Below are 17,034 nucleotides of genomic sequence, written 5' to 3'. Positions count from 1 at the left end.
GCCTAGTTCCGATGATGGGATGGGGGATGCTAACATACATACGTACGATGGACATGCTAATATGCTGACTTTAGTTCTGGCTTGCTGGGCCCCCCTTTTCGAAGCAAAAAAGGTGGAGGCGTTTTGCGAACCTTCCTTGAGAACCTTGAGCTATTAAAAAAAGGTTGGAGGCTTTTGCATCGTCTGGCCGTGGGTCCTGGAGAAGAGGAGAAGGGGTGGACGAGGAGCAAGATCAGGAGGAGTAGATGCAAGTCGATAGCCGCTTTAGGAGACTTTGGTATCTGATCCATCGTCATCGAAGAGAAGGAGTCCCAATTCTTCGTCTACCTAAAGGTGCTAACTACTATACATAGTAACTATCTGGGAAACCAACACATGTCAACAAACCGCTTTGGCTGTTTTCACTACTTCCAGGCAAAAAGGCAGCTCAGCCTCAAGAACAGCGCTAAGGACCTAAAAGGTGGACGTTCTATTTACTTCCATACTCGTGATGGTAACTACGGCCTATACACAACAATAACCGACAGGCCATCGTCTTCCTGCAGTCATGGTTCGTTCCTGGGCGCCGTATAAAACGTGATGTGCGCTAGCATATAGTTGCATCTTTGAACCCATCAGCATGCATGCCTGTCTGCCTGTCTCCTTCTCGCACCGAGCCCTTCTCTCCAAGAGATCGAAGGCCCGGAAACAGGGCATGAAACTTTCATCCTGCCTGAGCCCCGTTTCCTCCGCTTCCTTTTCCCTGGCCCCCCTGTCCCCCTGGCCCCTTGCCAACTGCCAGGCGTCTTTCAATTCACGCCTGCAGTTCTTCTGCTGCGATTGCTCGTGACCGTCTGTTCCCTTTTGCCCAACTTACACGCCGGTCTCTTGTCTCTTTCTCTCTTTATCCAACCGTCTGGTTACCGGCATCTGCTAGGGGGAATTGCATCCATCTATCCGCTTTGAAGAAATTCTCCCCGGCTCGTATTTTCCTGATCGGCGTGTTCGTCTTTGGTCCTGATCCTTGCGCAGATTATCGCCAGGCCCTTCGGAATATGCTCCTTGGCATCATCTAGTCATCTAGAGGAAGACTTTGAACTTTGAATCCCTGCAGTCCTAAACTCCATACATACTTAACTCTCTGCCGACATCATTCAGTCTGACAAGTATATTTTCCTTTTCTTTTTTTTTCCTTTTTTTTTTTTCCTTTTTTTTTCAAAGACGTCGTCTGCTGCCGACTGAAGACAGGCTGGCCGTTTCCCTAAGCTTCCGAATGTTGCACACTGCATGCAAGCAATGGCCGGGATGACTAGAACTACCTAAACTGACTGGTCTACTGTCTGTATGATCCCCAGATTTCAAACTAACATCAACTCCGCGATCTACATACGCATCGTCTCTTTAAACACCTCAGCGCACCTCTCCTGCTGGCGCACGTCCTTTTTTTCATGCTGAAATTCGTTGTCCTGTACCTTCCACCACTGGGGAAGTACGGACACCAGAGCATAACACACAGTGGCGCCCCTGATGAATAGACACAAGACTTTTTTTCTTCCGTCGTCCCCCCTCCTTCCCCTCTTAAGATGATCAATCAAAGCAGCTGACGAGGCATGGGTGAGATGGATGGTTGCCTTTCACCTTAGCATCCGTTCTTGAAAGATATCAACACATCCTGTCAGATTTTGGACCAGATATTGCCCACTTCGGGCCCAAAGTTACATAACTTGTTCAACGTCGGGTCAGATAGTCACCTTGGCGTGGCCAAAGGAACAATCAACATATCCCGACTTCTTCATTTTGGCTAAAATAGTGTGCTTTGCTGATATCAGCCCGTCAATCTGTCTGTCTGTTTCAAACACCGACAAGAAAATGCTTGGTCCAGCCAAGCCGCCATCGAACATTCCATCGTCCTTCTAGCCTCATAACTGCTAAAAGCGGAACAAAGCCCATCCTACAACTGACGCTGACCGCAATAAGCGACCCAATCAGCAATTCCATGCGGCTACGGAATAGGAATGGTTCCTTCTCTCTCTCAAAAAGCTATTTTGCCATTCCCAGCCATTTGTCATTGTCATTTCCGTATGACTCGGCTGTGGAGCGCCGAGGATAGTATCCATACGGCAAAGTAGCTAGGTATGAAAGCATGCCGTATGCGTAACTAACCTATGCGCTCGCCTAAGCTGCACACCAACCGCGTTTCACCACATATGCAGATAATATTCTCCACGGGGCAGCCAACAGCCCCGTAGCACTGCAGCTTAGATGGATAGCAAACACCTAACTACATACCCATCTCCATACTGCCGGGTAACTAGCCTCACAACTAGTTATCAATCAAAGCCGGACTTGTTTTGTTGGTTACCCACACATCCTTCAGATACCTTCGGTTTATCAATTACATCATCATCTAATAGACACCGGTGCCGAATGTCTATCTATTTTTTATCTTTCTTTCTTTCTTTCCTCTTCTTGACTTTTAATCGGGTATCGTATTCGTGGGCCTCTCCTCCCATGACTACTCCAGGTAAGGCTGATCCAACCCCCCTAACCAGCTAGCTTCAACTGTCGCAGGATATGACACTCCACTACAATATGCCACACTTTGTTTAGAACAAGCCTTGCGGAGGCTCATCCTAATCCGGAAGAACTAGTCCTAAGCTATGGTCACCGCCATGCTGCCATCAATCCTGATATTGCTCTCTACAAGGAAACATAGCCTTGGCTAGATACCGGATATGATGTCCTTTTGCCCCGTCCCTTAGCACCTATCACGCAAGAGGCGTTAGACTTCTTGCTCTCTCTATTCGCCTGGCCCACTTAGAGCTATTCATAGAATTGTTTCTCTGGTGTGATTTATCTCTACAATTCTGGCCCCGCCTCCAATTGAGTATTCATTGCCGGAATATGGCTAGTCTGATAGACTACAATAATTTAGGGCCCACTTTAGATTCCCGCGTGCTGCTATTTTTTGTTTACATGGTGGATATTCCCTTGTTCTCCTCCCAGCCCCTCCAAGATCACTGATGGTTACGGGGAAGTTATGGGGCGGGAAATCACAAAATAATGTGACTTGTCTCGAAAGGGCATGCTCTCCCTGCCACGCTTTGCTCTCGCATTATTCTACGACGGAGAAATTCCCATGTGAATGCATAAGCAGTGCAATGCAAGAAGCCGCAGCAGGAGGATAAAGATTGCCTTGTATCATACTATGCACAACTGCAACGCCTATGCATTGGCCTATGAGGTGTTTTCTATTTGTCTCCCGCTCATAAATGTTAGCACCCAGAAATCCCTTTTTGCATGGAGATGCACTACTACTACGTGCCTGAATTCTGCCTTGCTTCAACATACCCAAGTGACGTACTCCATTACTTTAGATAGCTAACGCAGACTTTGCTATACCCACAGCTGCTGGTGGTACATGAACCGTGGCACAGCAAAGATGTTTCATGTTCCTGAGCCGGTATAAATTTTCATGAGTCGAAGATGAATCTTAAATGCCTCATATTTCATACCTATCGAAAAAAAATCTATCATAGAAGCGAACTTCTATCAAGTACCAGAAGTTTTACGACCAACCTACTCTCTCCATAGCAAGACAGAAGCATAGATAGAACAAGTTCAAACAACCAGAAATCTAGATACCCTAGCCTCGATCCAACTCCCAAGCATGCTTATCTCTATACCCCCCCTTGCTCTTCAAAGAAAATCAACCAGTATTTCGGTGTTCGCCGGCTGCCTTTCTCAGGTGATTTTCATGCATGATCAGACGATGCATAAGGATCTTGCCCCTGGAATGCATTATTCCTCATCCATGGCCTTGGAATACAGTCAGACATCCTTGCTTAGGGTTGTGAGCCCAATATCCAACCCGATCCCTGACTTAGGCTTCATTCAGTATTCCCGCATTTCTTGATGATGAAGTTCATCAAGAGTCAGTCACAAGAGATCTGCCTGCATTGGATAATTCGCTATCTGTCGTCATGACACATAGAAACCAACCAAGCTGCCCTTCGTCCTCGTGCTTGCGTTTGTTTCAGACAGCATGCTGCTGTATGTGTACGGTGGCGAGTAATGATGGTCAATGACCATTGATTTCCTCCTCTAGGTAACCCGTCTGTGGTTTAGCTTCGTAGCTATTTGAAATATGACTGAGTGGTTGAATTCCTGGTGTCAATTGGCCATGAAGCTGGATATGACTCGATACATCAGCGAAGAGGACTCCAAGATGATTCTTGGAGATAGAATGTACAGGTGGCATATTATTCCACTAGGTGAAATCATCCTGTCCGCTGTTTGATATTGTCACTACTATACTACTAGTAGTACCAAGCATAGACTCGGAGATCTCCATCTGAATATCAAATCTATATCCAGCTCTGTTGGAAATAGAATATATACGGCTCAAATGCAGAGTAACAAGGCATATCAGTTACTTGGGGACGCTTCATATCGTTCTGTGAAATCCGTGAGGTTGAAGTTGACGTTGACGCTTATTTTCCTCTTTGGGATATAAATCGCGGGGAGAAGAGAACTTCTCTGCAAAATGAAGCAGCAGCAACAACAACGACAACACCACAGGCGGATCTAATAACAGAAGATTTCCATGATATATCAGAAAAATACTACAGGAAAAGTAGAGATCATTGCTCATTTTCTATAGATATATTCTGCTTGCCACAGCCATAGAGTAGACAGCATGTCCTACACCAACGTTGCCTCCGCCGCACCGCATAACGGAACGCTAAGTTTACCAATCCTCAAGTTCTCGTATACAACAACTCCTACGGACCGCACTGCTCCGTTGGCATGGACACATCTATCTGGTGGCTCTGACCTGTTGGCTAGTTTCTCTTCCATACGTGTGAGAGACGAGTCCTCGAAGTGGACAAGGGAGAGCAAGCTGCTGAAAATCATGAAAGGGCGGGAAGTGCTGGTATGTCCGTCAGAAGCCTGTGGGTGTGGCCGGATAAATGGCTAATGGCTGGGTATGGCATGTGTGTAGGAAGAGCTTGACCTGGGTTTACTCGCACAGAGAGGAGCCTTGCCATCTGCGGGAGATGGTAAGGTGCCAGTGGCTATCATTGTGAAAGTCCCATGTCTAGCTATACGGTATCAATCCACTGCTAATCAGGTATTTACATGGACTATCTTCAATGCCAATTGACAGGGCTAACCGCGGTAGACACGTCGGTTCCAAGTGAAATTTGCTTCAGTAGCAGACTACAACCAAGCCGTAGCCGTACTGAAAGAAGCAAAATGTCCGGTTACCGAGCCACCGGCATCAATAATACAGTCTTCACCATTTACGACTCCAGCACTAGGGTCCGGGTATGCAGGGACGGCCCCTCGTAATGTCCCGCCAACCCCAGAATCGATAATAACACCCTCGTGTTATTATACGGATGGTTTGAGCACTCGACCGGCCTCATCAACATTTGTAGAAACACGGCCGTCATCTATGGTAAGTGCTGTCTATTCCCGACAAGTCCAATTAAGGGAGTAATAACCGTGTAAGGTAGGAATCGTCGATGACTCTTCCAAACTTGCCTATGGCTCGCCCAAGCTCGGGCATTGCACTGTCCCATTTCCCAAAGCAGCCACGGACGCCCGCACAAGCAGAAGCACAAGCACAAGCACAAGCACAAGCACAAGCACAAGTACAGGGACAGACCGAACCAACTCCTCGGCCATCAATAGCGCCGACATTTCTCACTTCAGAGTCCCTCAGCCAGCTTCTGCCGCCAAAGCGAGAACTGCCATTTGCAAAGGCAAAGAAGAGGCCTGCTCAAAGATCTCCATCAAGGGCACCTAACCCCAAGAAAACAGGCAAAGTTGGCCAGGGAAGGGATGGCCAGCATGATGCTTGCGCCGCAGCTGCAGAGAATATAGCCAGAACAGCGCATACATCAACGACGGGACCGAGCGTACAGGACGCCAGCCACACACCGGTGAGGGGCAAAGAAGGTGAGAAAGAAGGGGAACCAGACCGTGAGATTCCAAGGTCCCTCCTTCCATCTCCGAGCATTTCGCCGCAGAAGGGAGGGGCCGACGGAGGCGAAGACAGGGTGCAAAAAGACACGATCACCATCACGGATGGCGCAGCTGTGGGTGAGATGGGCATCGGCTGCTCCAGGAGCACGGACCTCCTGCCATTTATCCGTGAAGATCTGTCGAACTACGCTTCGCGCCCGACCACCGAACGATCCGATCTGATTGAGTCGTGGGTATGTCAGCAATTGCAAAACGACTCGTTCATCACGCTCTGCCAGGACATGGAGGGAGTCTGGAAGCGACTTGCATTTGGATTCTGATCCAAGCCGACTGTTGAGGGAGGAATAAACAAACTAACTAGTTATGTCAGCCACCGCAGGTAACCGACAACGAGCATGATGGCGGAAAATAAACCATCAGTCGGGGGTGAAGTGAAGAGGAGTTATGAAGGGAGAAACGCAGAGGGTAAACACAGCTTGAACATCCCGCTGACCCACTGTGCAAAGCAGCCAGCTGGCCAGTTAGCTATCTGGCCATTGATTCTGAGCAGCTTCTTCTCCATTTAATTAACTAGTTATAAATACCCATTCTCTATTGTTCTCCGTGTGCCAGTTTGTGGTCCAGTCCGCAACACAGAAAGTAGCACGTTAACTTCTGTCTAGTACTCCGTCCATGCAAAGCTAGGAGGACCATCACAGTTGGACACGGAAGCTTGCCGAGACTTTGACATGCACAGCGCACATACCTCTTACCAGGCCCTTGAATGGAAGAATATTAGGCTGCTGAGTGTTGATAACACTCCTGTAAGGTTGAGAGCCGGTACCCTCCTGGTCCCTGAAAAAGAACGGAAGGGATGACGGATTGAACCAGGGCTCAGCCAGGGGCTCTCCCAATCGCGATACGTCGGCCATTCCCATGCACCAGACGGGCACCGTTGGGCAGGCTGTGAAGAACGGAGATCCCTCTCCCGCTGTACATGCATATGTATACTAACAGGCAGGCGGGCAGGCAGCTCCCGTCGAGAAACAAGTACTCCGTCCGAGATAGCTCATTTAATGGGCCCGAACCATGCTTTGTTTTTTTACGTAACTTATCCCATCACCCGCCGCCCATCGCTTGCCTGGCTCGCTCGACATCCGCCAGCGATCCAGAATATGGCTTGAGATCCAGGGGTTTTCCGTGGCCGCGGGAAAGAAGGACAGAGGTACTCCGTATCGGGGACAGCTATGCTTCGGAATATCGGTGAGGGAGACACGGGCTCAGCTGTAGATGGAGCTGGCGTACTCCGTAGGATGATGACTGGCTTGTTGGACCAAGTTATCTGCCGTAGCACGTTGTGCCTCTGTGGCCGAATTATCCGAACTGGCGAGGAGCTATCTGCTAGCTCACCAACAACAGCTCGACTGTTGAGCAGCCTCGTCGGTTCAGTTGGCGTTGGCCAGCTCTATGGCAGAGAACTGTTGACTGCTGCTGGCTGCTGTTGATATCTTGTAGCCATGTTATGTTGATATCGATCGTCTGTTGTGTTGTTGGTTTAGTTAGACCAAGCTCCGGCTATGACGTGCCCCAAAGCGGAAGTACCAGGTACCCGGCGTTTATACGAAGCGCATGCTTAGTCAGAGGTACTAATTACTTAGAGCGGGGTTGACACGTGCCGTCATGTGACTTGTTTGCTCTCCTCCAAAAGCGGCCAAAGACCTCGCGGTTTGGCTGATTTTCGAGAGCTTCCAAGTCATCTTCAGCTTCATCTTTCGGCCAGCGAGTGACGGGAGATAGCAGTGTTTATTTGTGTCCGGCTGTTGTGCTGTTGTGCGGTGCTGCCAATGGGCAACTAACCAGAGCTGCAGTTGTTATCGGGATATCGCTTAGCTAGCTACCTTATCTATACATAGATACCTGCCCCAACGACACCGCTCTCCACTTCAGCCCGCTATATATACACCCGGGTGTATATATATTGAGATAAGAGACTTACATCACATCTTCCTCGTTTTTCTACAGAAGATTCGTCGCAGCTATAGCCATGGCCTCTCCTCTCAAAGGACCAGCAACCTCTGCAGCAGCCAAAGCAGCTACTGAGACGAAAGCAGCCATGTCCTCGCCCTCGTCTTCCTCCACATCCTCCATCCGCAACTCCCCCTTCGTCCGGGCTGCTCTCCCTTTCTTCAACGGCGGTGTAGCGGGGATGACGGCCACGGTCTGCATCCAGCCCATCGACATGATCAAGGTCCGTCTCCAACTCGCTGGAGAGGGAGTCAAGACCGGGCCCAAGCCCAGTGCCATAGGCGTTGCCCGCGAGATCATTGCCTCGGGCCGTGTGTTGGATCTATACACGGGTCTCTCAGCCGGCCTACTCCGCCAGGCTGTCTATACTACTGCTCGGCTGGGGTTCTTCGACACCTTCATGGGCATCCTGAACGGCCGGGCTGCCACTAAGGGAGAGAAGGTAACCTTCGTTCAGCGTGCTGCAGCAGGTCTCTCTGCAGGTGGTCTGGCTGCCATGATAGGCAACCCGGCCGACCTGGCCCTCATCCGTATGCAGTCAGATGGACTCAAACCAGCTGCTTCACGTGCAAACTACACCTCCGTCGTCGATGCATTGCTCCGTATCTCACGAAACGAAGGCATTTCAGCACTATGGGCAGGTGCCTTCCCAACAGTTGTTCGGGCCATGGCCCTCAACTTTGGCCAGCTCACCTTTTTTTCAGAGGCCAAGTCACAGCTGCAGACTCACACCGATCTCTCAGCGCAGAACAGGACCTTCGCGGCCTCTGCCATTGCCGGCTTCTTTGCCAGCTTCATGTCTCTTCCCTTTGACTTTGTCAAGACCAGGCTTCAAAAGCAGACCAAGGATCCAAAGACTGGTGTCCTGCCTTACAAGGGGGTATTCGATTGCGCTGCGAAGGTCGTTCGTGAAGAGGGCTGGTTGAGGTTCTACCGCGGCTTTGGAACATATTATGTTCGCATTGCTCCACATGCGTAAGTCTCTTCTCTTTCTTCTGACACTCAGGTAACACTTTTTACTGACATGGAATCAGCATGATAACGCTCATCGTCGTCGACTACCTCAACCTGATTACTTGAGGTTGTTCGTTGAAAGAATTTGAACCGCCCTTGAATGACAAGTATCCACTTCGGGCCTTATGTAAGATGAGGCTCTCCACCGGTTCATGCATGGAAGATCCAACACCAACAACAATTAGCGTTTATATACGGATTTCAACAACATTGCTATGAGGGATGAATTTGAGAGAAGCCCAGTTCCCCGGGAGAAGGAGAAGTAATGAAGAGCAGATAACCATTGAGGAAAAGGAAATATGCACACACATGCATTAGTCTGGCTTCGAGGACCAATTATATACTTACCTTTGACCACGAGGCTAGGAAGTGCTCTTGAGATGGATATTATCTAAGAGTTACCAAGGAGAAGGATTTCTGTTCCCCGTTGCTCTGAATCTCTTATTTGTACGGCGTGTCTGTGTTCGTTCTTCGTGGAATTTAGTACCCCGGATCCGGGTATATCATCACCTATCATCATAATTGTCGTTTCAACTATTAGCCAGTTTCGTTTTTATCTATGTATCCACCTAGTTAATACTCCGTACCACATGCCTAAATCCTTTCATCCATCCATTTGTGTATCAGGGATACGGGATGGTGACCTCGTCCGCTCGCTCTTTACTACAACTTGTCTTCCGCTGTTCGCTGCCCTGGTCCTCTTCACTAGAACGCTGTCATCATCCATATCAACATCCTCATCTTCATCACCTTCTTCTTCATCATTCTCTTCCGCCTCTCTTGCAGCCACGCGTGATGCTTTTTTCACCCGTCTTAGCAATACGGGGTCCCTCTTCAGATCCTGCATTGTTAACAGAATATTGCAGACCGGGCATTTGACGCATCGCATATTTCGCCCACGGGAACTGTCGTTGGGTAAGGGAACAAATGTGTTCTGACGGCTCCGACTGAACATGCTCTCGATAGCAGATTGTTCGAAACTGTGTGGACATTTGGTGCTACTGACCGGCTCCTTGAAAGGCTGTAGAGTCAACGGACAAGTTATGGAGAACTTCTCAGATTTGATCGCTACTTCATCATCTGAAGAAGCATCCTGCGTAGCCTCCTGGGTGGGTTCTTCGTCTTCTGACCCTTCTGCATCCTCACCCTCATCATCCTCGGCTTCTTCACTTTCGTTGTCTTCAGCGCCCGAAGATGAAGCCTGCCGGTCCTCGTCATCAACACCGCCTTCCTCCATAGTACCATCAGTGGTGTGAGCAAGCCGAGAACGCTTCTTTTTACGCTTTTTACTCTGGCTGCCGGATTCTCGTGAGGTCTCCGAAGACTGAAACCAGGTAGATGGGTGAGGCAACGGGGGAACCTCGATACCAGAATGCTTTGACTCGTGAAGAACACGATAGAATTGCTCGTAGCTTTTATTAGTCCCGTATCTGGAAGTATATTAACACGTATACAGGGCTTGTTTAAAAGGGTGGGGAGAGTCAATACCTCTGCGCAAGAGGGAGTGCCTCCCATTCTCTTTTCTTATCTGCTAGCCCATCCGCAATCGTGCGAGATGCTGATATTACCTCGACTTCGGCAGGCGGCTCTGTTTCGTCGTCCAGTTCATCGTCATCATTCGCATCGCTATCTTCATCTTCATCCCGGTTGCGCCTCGCCCGTCGTGCTCTAGGCTGAGGCTCTTTCGGTACTTCCGCAGAATCCTGTGTTATTTCCGATAAAAGATCCAGTATTTTGTCCGCCTGAACTTCCGAGTCAACGAGGCTCCGCATGCCTCCTTCCAGTCTCTTCGTGGTATTCTTAACTAGCCGCTCAAACTGCGCCAGTTTTTCCTCCCTCACTGCGAATTTTTCTGCTTCCCGCTCACGCTCAGCACTGCTGTCATTTCCATCGCCATCTTCTTTATCCTTTTCATCTCCCGCGTCTCTTTGTCGCCTTTCCTCTCTCTCTCGTCGGCGCCGCTTCACTTTCTCCAGGCGAGCCTTTGCCTCTGTGAGCCGGTCGTTAGTGTCCCCAACAGAGTCTGACAGCGCCCCTGCAGCATGAGCCAAGTGGATTTTTAAATGGCGCGTTTGAAAGGATTTAATCACAGTATCAACCTTGCGCTTTGCGTTGGCTGTGAGGGGCGCTATCTGGGGTTCGTAGGGAGGGAGCTCGAGCGGTGCGCCCATGACTTCCGTCGTGCTGGCTCGCTGGGTAGCACGAGGCATCGTTGTAGATTCGGAACTGACAGAATTGGAAAAGATGGCTTTCAATTTTAGTTGTTTGAAGAGATAAGAGAAAGCGCTGTTTGTGTTTGATGGTGGATGTAATAAGGATCTAAAATCCGATAACCAACGAAGAGCGCGACGCGAAGGCGCTAGTCCCAATATAGTATATTGCTTTCTATGCCATCCATCAGTACTAAAAATAAAATATCATTGTACAGAGCTGTAATATAAATTAACGAGATAATACTTTAAAAGAGAGTTTGAGATCAATGGAAGATAATATACATAATACTTTGTCTCCAGTGGTTACACCTTGTAGAAGCAAAACGCATGATATAGACCTGTTGTGGATGTTAGCAAATGGTCCAAGGCTAAATTGAATACGACAAAACATACTTGCTGCTTCTAATTCATCATCATTCACAAGCATGGAGCCATCGTTTCTAGATCGGACGCCCATACGTTCACTAAGTGGCCCTAGAATAGGATCATCCTTCTCCTCTTGCCATATATCCAAAAATGGTTTTCGATATTGAAGCTCCAAGTTGTAATCTTCAGTCAATCTATAATAGTGGATGAGCAAGGTTGAAATTCGAGGCAGAGATTGGTGAAGGAGAGCAAAGACTTACGCTCGGAATGCCTCCCATGGCACAACATATTCAGGGATCTCCTCGACTGCCTCCTCCATAAAGTAGAAATATTTCCAGCCAAATGCAGGACGGAATACTCCATCCTCTGGAGTCTTTCCTGGAAACTTCACACGGTATATGCTATTCCCCCATTCAACCACATCCGTATTATCCTCTACCTCACCATCTTCTGGCTCCTCAGCCGCTGTCTTCTTCGTGTCCTCTTCCTTTTGTTTGCGTTTTTTATGAGCTTCCGCAACTTTTGCGCTAATCACGTCAGAGTTAGGACCGACTCCAATGAATCGACCTCCCTTCTTGAGTAATCCAGCCACATTTTTCAGCATCTGCCTAGTCTTAGCCTCGTTTTCAAAAGCATAATGCATTGTGAACATCGATACTACAACATCGAACCCTCCTCCACCCCACCGGGAGCTCATCATTGAACCCCCTGGACCAACGGATTCATCTATTCCAACACGTTGGATTATAGGGACGTCCGCGAGTGACTCGCCGAAGCAATCTTTTGGGGTAAATTGAGCGTGAAATATGGGGTTTCCTCGACGTCCCCGACCTCGCTGGTTCTTCATTTGCATGTACCGTTCCCGGGCCTGATCAAGAGAGACGTCTGCCGGATCTAGTCCAACATAAAGCTCAACAGGCTGAGGGGCCTGTTGCCATTTACCAAGGTCACCACCCTTGCCACACCCAAGGTCAACAATCAAGAGCGGTTTCTCTTCGTCTGGGGCTACAGAAGCCGACCCAGCGAGGTCCCTATCATTATGCCTGGCTAAGAAATCCTCGCTTGGGGAGAATTTCTGAATAAGTGAACTTTTGATCCAGTTGTTGAAGCTGCGAAGACCTTTGATCTTGCTCTCTGTCTTTCGCCATTCCCGCCCACGTTCAGGGACAGCATTGTAATGTTGTCGTACCACATCATGAACTCCACGAGCATGTGCCGCTTGTTCCGCATCGGCTTGCTGCTGACGGTCCCTTTCCTCTTGCCTTCTCCTAAGAGCCTCCATATTAGCGGCGTTTATCCTTGCACCTCCACCGGGTCTTTTTCGCTGTCGAACCGGCGCATCGGGGGAAGGAGTGCGTCTAATTGGCGACGGAGATCGCCTGGTTTCAGATACGGGGGCATCACGGCGAGAGTAGGCAGATGGTGGTGTCTTTCCCCGTTTTCTATTCTTTTGTGACCGTTCCTCTTGTCTTCGTCGTTTTGAGCGTGGTTGAGGCTCCTGTTGTTTCGTCTTGTCCTGCTGCAGTTCACTCTCTGTGAGTTTCCTCTTTTTCTCATTTGGGCTTGGGATATTCCCGCTACCCTCTGCCATGCCTTCATGGGATTCGTTTGTCAAAGGGATCGATCTATCCTTTTCTTTAACTTGGGCCTGTGACTGCTCTAAGGTAACCGGAGGATAGGGCCTTCCATTAGCTTCCTCTGCTGAAGCTTGCATCTTGGTGTTGTTGGCCTGTAATGTGGTTGATTATGGCCCTATCCACAGACAAATTCTTCTCCTAATATGTCAATTCGAAACTAAATTCGGGTAAATTAATTGTAAATAGCTTGTAGTCTTATTTGAGAAGTACCAAAGTTGGATGGATGAAGTGAAGATAAATCACAAACTTGATCGCAAACTTGAAGTTTAAAATAACCGCGTTCAATATGCACTAGTGAGCTACTCACGCGTCTATCAGCGGCTAATACTTAGGAGTCAAATATCGAAATAAACCGGAAGCGGTTTACCTTAGCGTATAATTAATGTATATTGTAGTGAAAATTAACTAGCTCTGCTAGGGTATTATAATTTAATAATCAGGCTGATCTCATCTTTTGGTTCCCTTTGGTTGAAGAATCTGGCGGACGCGCCGAAGCTTCGCCCACCACTCCCTGTCTTTGGTCCTTCTGGTTTCCTCATCTACTTGCTCAGCGATATGTTCTGTTTGGCTTAAGGAAGCCTGTTCAGCTTGTAGCGGCTTATTTTTAGACCACGTATGCCGTCGATGTTCGCTTTCCACCACACGGCCAAGGGCTTCCCACCCGCATTGCCCTGACTTTTTACCGCTCTGGGATTCAGGGTTTACCCAAGGGCAATAGTCCAGATGTTCACCAACTATACTCAACTCAGAGTAGAGAGGAGGACTTCCGTCTTCCTTGGGTACATACATCCATAACCCTAGTCGCCGGAAACATGCCTTACAACCTGCCAGGCCAGCGCTTGCTTCACCAGAGATATCCCATCCAAAAAACGCAAGAGCAAAAGCCGTTTTATTAGCAGTCAGTAGCTCCTTTTCCGTGCCATCTGTTAATTCCCCGCTCGGCGCAGTATTTTCTGATTCATGTGTTTCTGCAGAGCTCTTATCAAGAATCCCGGGTGGCAAGGATGCCAGCATAGATTCTATATCAAATTTCTCAGGCAGAATAAGAGTATTCATCGGTGGAAATTTAATTCGGGCGGATAAGAGGTTTTCATATCGTGATTGGAGATTCTGCAATGCCGTCTCTGCGTTAGTTAATGGCAAACGCTGTATTGAATCTATAAACGCGTTAGTACGTTCTTAACAAAATGTATTCTCATGTCGCAGTATCATACCATCACAGGCAGATTTCCTCCAAGGGCATTTTTCCGCGTGCCCTTCGACAATTAAATTCTGATATTTAACGACCAATTGAGCTCCTATGTTGGTTCCCGTTAGTAAAATTGATGCCGAGTCCCTTCGACTGTATTGAGGAATACATACGGACGTCTCTCCGGTCTGCTACCTTTTCACTGTCGTATTCCTCCAGCTCATCTATATCATCGGGCAACTTAACAACAACTGACCGGCCACAACCGCCTATGCACTCGACTCGGTTCTTATCGGCGCACGACCATCCTCTTTTTGCCCATTGTACTTCGTTTATAGCGTCTGGCTGGGGTTTCCACCGCTCAACGTTGCGAAATGTTTCCAGCCGTTCCAAAAACCGTTCGCGGTCCCAAGGTACAAAGCTGGGCCGTAAGGATGTCGTTGAAGGGGTAGAGTGTCGGGAAATTGCCTTTCCTGAGGGAATAACGGGTGAGTCTTCAGAATCATTACCTCCTGACAAGCGAACCCGCTTTATAGAAGGGTTTATTTGCGTCGTTTCCCCCAACATTAGCTTATTGCCCGCTGGAGATGCTTGTGGTGAGGTTGATTTTTGGGAGGCTCCAAGGGAGATAGAGTCGAGAACACGGTGAAACTTTCGTTTCTTCGAAGTCACGGCATATGACATTTTCGTATTCGTTCTGTTTCCCTGATATCGAATGAGGTCTGCTCCGCGTGTTTCCTTCTGCTGTTCAACACAGCTATCACCGAAGCAACTCAGTATTATGTAATAAGGTTCAACCTTTATATGGTTATGTAATCAGTTTAATTGAACCTCAAACCTCGTTCTCTTTTCCCTCCACACCAAATTGTCCATCATTCATCTCCAAGCAATAGAAAGCAGCTTACAATAGCCATTGATATACCTTAATACGCTAGCAGCAGATTACATAACTTCATACCACTAATCTCTATGCTCTGAGAAGATCAGATATGGAGGACGAGCTTATTATCTATGAGGATTCCTCCGACCAATACCCAGATACCTATCCAACTAGAACTGCAGAGCATTGGAGTTCCGATAGGCTGACGTCTACCGAAAGTGTAGAGTCTCCATGTTCTAAAACGGATGATTTAATTAAGTATGATGCATCATGCGACTATTCCCTCCGTGAGGAAGCCGCCTGTGCCGCCTTGTCAAGCAATACAAATGTAGATTCCACCCCTACGGAGGCATATCTATCGCCTCAGAAACCTACATCATCCAAAACCCTTTTATCTTACCAATATTATGAAGAGACGAGCGGGTTTGAATCTTCAGATATTCATACAAAAGATGAATTTATTGTGAGACAACCATAATCTTCTTTTATATTTTCTTCTTTTGTTTGTTCTAGCTCTATTCGGATTTAAAATATCACTCCAGTTCTTCCCGTTCTTCTTTATATACCAATATAAAATGCCACCTCAGTTAACCCATAACTTTTAGAACCTTATGGATGATGATTATTACCCATCCCCAAGCCATCAAAGTTCAAAGCGCCCTAAATCCGTTGTAGTCGGAAATAATATGGTCGGAGAAGTAGAAATTATGCAAACGGCATTACCTGATAATCACCCAGTTTACATCGACAATGAACCGGGTTGTGATACTACTGACGGTACCACGGTCAACGGTTATGCCAGGGCTCCAGGTTTTAGTCCGCTCCATGGAAATAAAAGTTCTCATACACACGGTGTTTCCACAATGAACCTAACTTCTCAGAGTATCGAATACTCTTCGAGTGACAAAATGGGTAAGGTTAACACCTACAGTGGTTCTGACACAAATGAATATGAGTATCATTGCACTAATACACCATCGGTAAGTAAGAGCAGCATAATTTGACTTTATTGATGATCGAATCATCTTGATCCAGACCGTAGAAACATTTAGACTTTATTACTGATTATACATAGCTTACTTACCTGGATCCATTCGTTCGACACATGTTTCCGTCTCGTGCGGCAGATCCATCAGCAGTTCAAGGCTTGAGCTCAGACCAAATTCTCCTTCGGACGTGCTTCCGCATCGGCGAAGCGCTGACCTCTCATAATACCCTCACTGCCGGAAATGAAAAAAACCTGCCCGGAACTACCTTGGTAGAGCTCTATGCACTTGTGACTGAGTCTTACCGCAGTGGACCTCTCCAAGTTTTTATCTTCTCAGATATCTTTTTCCCCGCACATCCTCCATACCTAGTAGGAGAATGGTGTGGATGGCAACATAACAGCTACCTGAACCAAGTCGGCAGGTATTTTTTGAGTGGATACAGCACTAAACGTGTCCACTGCTATGGAACAAAGTTTAACACCCCACAATTCTCAGGCCACGGACCAGGTGGGTATCCCAAAATCTGTAGAGTTGTGGGCGTTCTCTCCCAGGGGGCCAATATAACGTCGGGAATCGAGACTACTTTACAACAACTTCCGAACCTCCGTCTGCTGGGAGAACAGAAGAGGCTCAGAATACTACGTATTCAGAAGGCTGACTGGTCGGATATCAAGCTGATGAAAGAAGCTCTAAACACCTAAAAAGCAATTTATTTAATACCAGAACCATATATTTTTAAGTTGCTTATGGTCCTTTAAGTATTATAGTA

General features: G+C 47.8%; 6 protein-coding genes across 6 annotated transcripts; 3 read left to right on the top strand and 3 right to left on the bottom strand.

Annotated features, from left to right (window-relative positions):
- Positions 1-4,678: 4,678 nt before the first annotated feature.
- On the top strand, positions 4,679-6,293 carry MGYG_01466 (hypothetical protein; the record flags this gene model as incomplete). Its single annotated transcript, XM_003177341.1, has 4 exons — positions 4,679-4,915; positions 4,985-5,113; positions 5,165-5,443; positions 5,502-6,293. The coding sequence occupies 4 exons, from the start codon at positions 4,679-4,681 to the stop codon at positions 6,291-6,293; spliced, it is 1,437 nt and encodes a 478-aa protein (XP_003177389.1).
- Positions 6,294-7,996: 1,703 nt separating this feature from the next.
- Positions 7,997-9,057, top strand: MGYG_01465 (mitochondrial 2-oxoglutarate/malate carrier protein; the record flags this gene model as incomplete). The annotated part of the gene is made up of 2 exons (XM_003177340.1): positions 7,997-8,952; positions 9,012-9,057. The coding sequence occupies 2 exons, from the start codon at positions 7,997-7,999 to the stop codon at positions 9,055-9,057; spliced, it is 1,002 nt and encodes a 333-aa protein (XP_003177388.1).
- Positions 9,058-9,595: 538 nt separating this feature from the next.
- MGYG_08934 (hypothetical protein) lies at positions 9,596-11,201 on the bottom strand (the record flags this gene model as incomplete). The annotated part of the gene is made up of 2 exons (XM_003177339.1): positions 9,596-10,421; positions 10,480-11,201. 2 exons carry the CDS (start codon positions 11,199-11,201, stop codon positions 9,596-9,598), a joined length of 1,548 nt encoding a protein of 515 aa, XP_003177387.1.
- Positions 11,202-11,507: 306 nt separating this feature from the next.
- Positions 11,508-13,284, bottom strand: MGYG_08933 (hypothetical protein; the record flags this gene model as incomplete). Its single annotated transcript, XM_003177338.1, has 3 exons — positions 11,508-11,542; positions 11,598-11,764; positions 11,831-13,284. 3 exons carry the CDS (start codon positions 13,282-13,284, stop codon positions 11,508-11,510), a joined length of 1,656 nt encoding a protein of 551 aa, XP_003177386.1.
- A 370-nt stretch (positions 13,285-13,654) lies between these two features.
- MGYG_01463 (hypothetical protein) lies at positions 13,655-15,080 on the bottom strand (the record flags this gene model as incomplete). Its single annotated transcript, XM_003177337.1, has 3 exons — positions 13,655-14,364; positions 14,422-14,505; positions 14,570-15,080. 3 exons carry the CDS (start codon positions 15,078-15,080, stop codon positions 13,655-13,657), a joined length of 1,305 nt encoding a protein of 434 aa, XP_003177385.1.
- A 305-nt stretch (positions 15,081-15,385) lies between these two features.
- Positions 15,386-16,966, top strand: MGYG_01462 (hypothetical protein; the record flags this gene model as incomplete). The annotated part of the gene is made up of 3 exons (XM_003177336.1): positions 15,386-15,739; positions 15,882-16,256; positions 16,352-16,966. 3 exons carry the CDS (start codon positions 15,386-15,388, stop codon positions 16,964-16,966), a joined length of 1,344 nt encoding a protein of 447 aa, XP_003177384.1.
- Between the last annotated feature and the right edge of the window lie 68 nt (positions 16,967-17,034).

This window comes from Nannizzia gypsea, genomic scaffold (assembly GCF_000150975.2).
Source record: "Nannizzia gypsea CBS 118893 supercont1.1 genomic scaffold, whole genome shotgun sequence".
In the NCBI taxonomy this organism is placed as follows: Eukaryota; Fungi; Ascomycota; class Eurotiomycetes; order Onygenales; family Arthrodermataceae; genus Nannizzia; species Nannizzia gypsea.
Note: the sequence above shows the minus strand (reverse complement) of the source record. Positions and strands in the feature narration are given on the sequence as shown.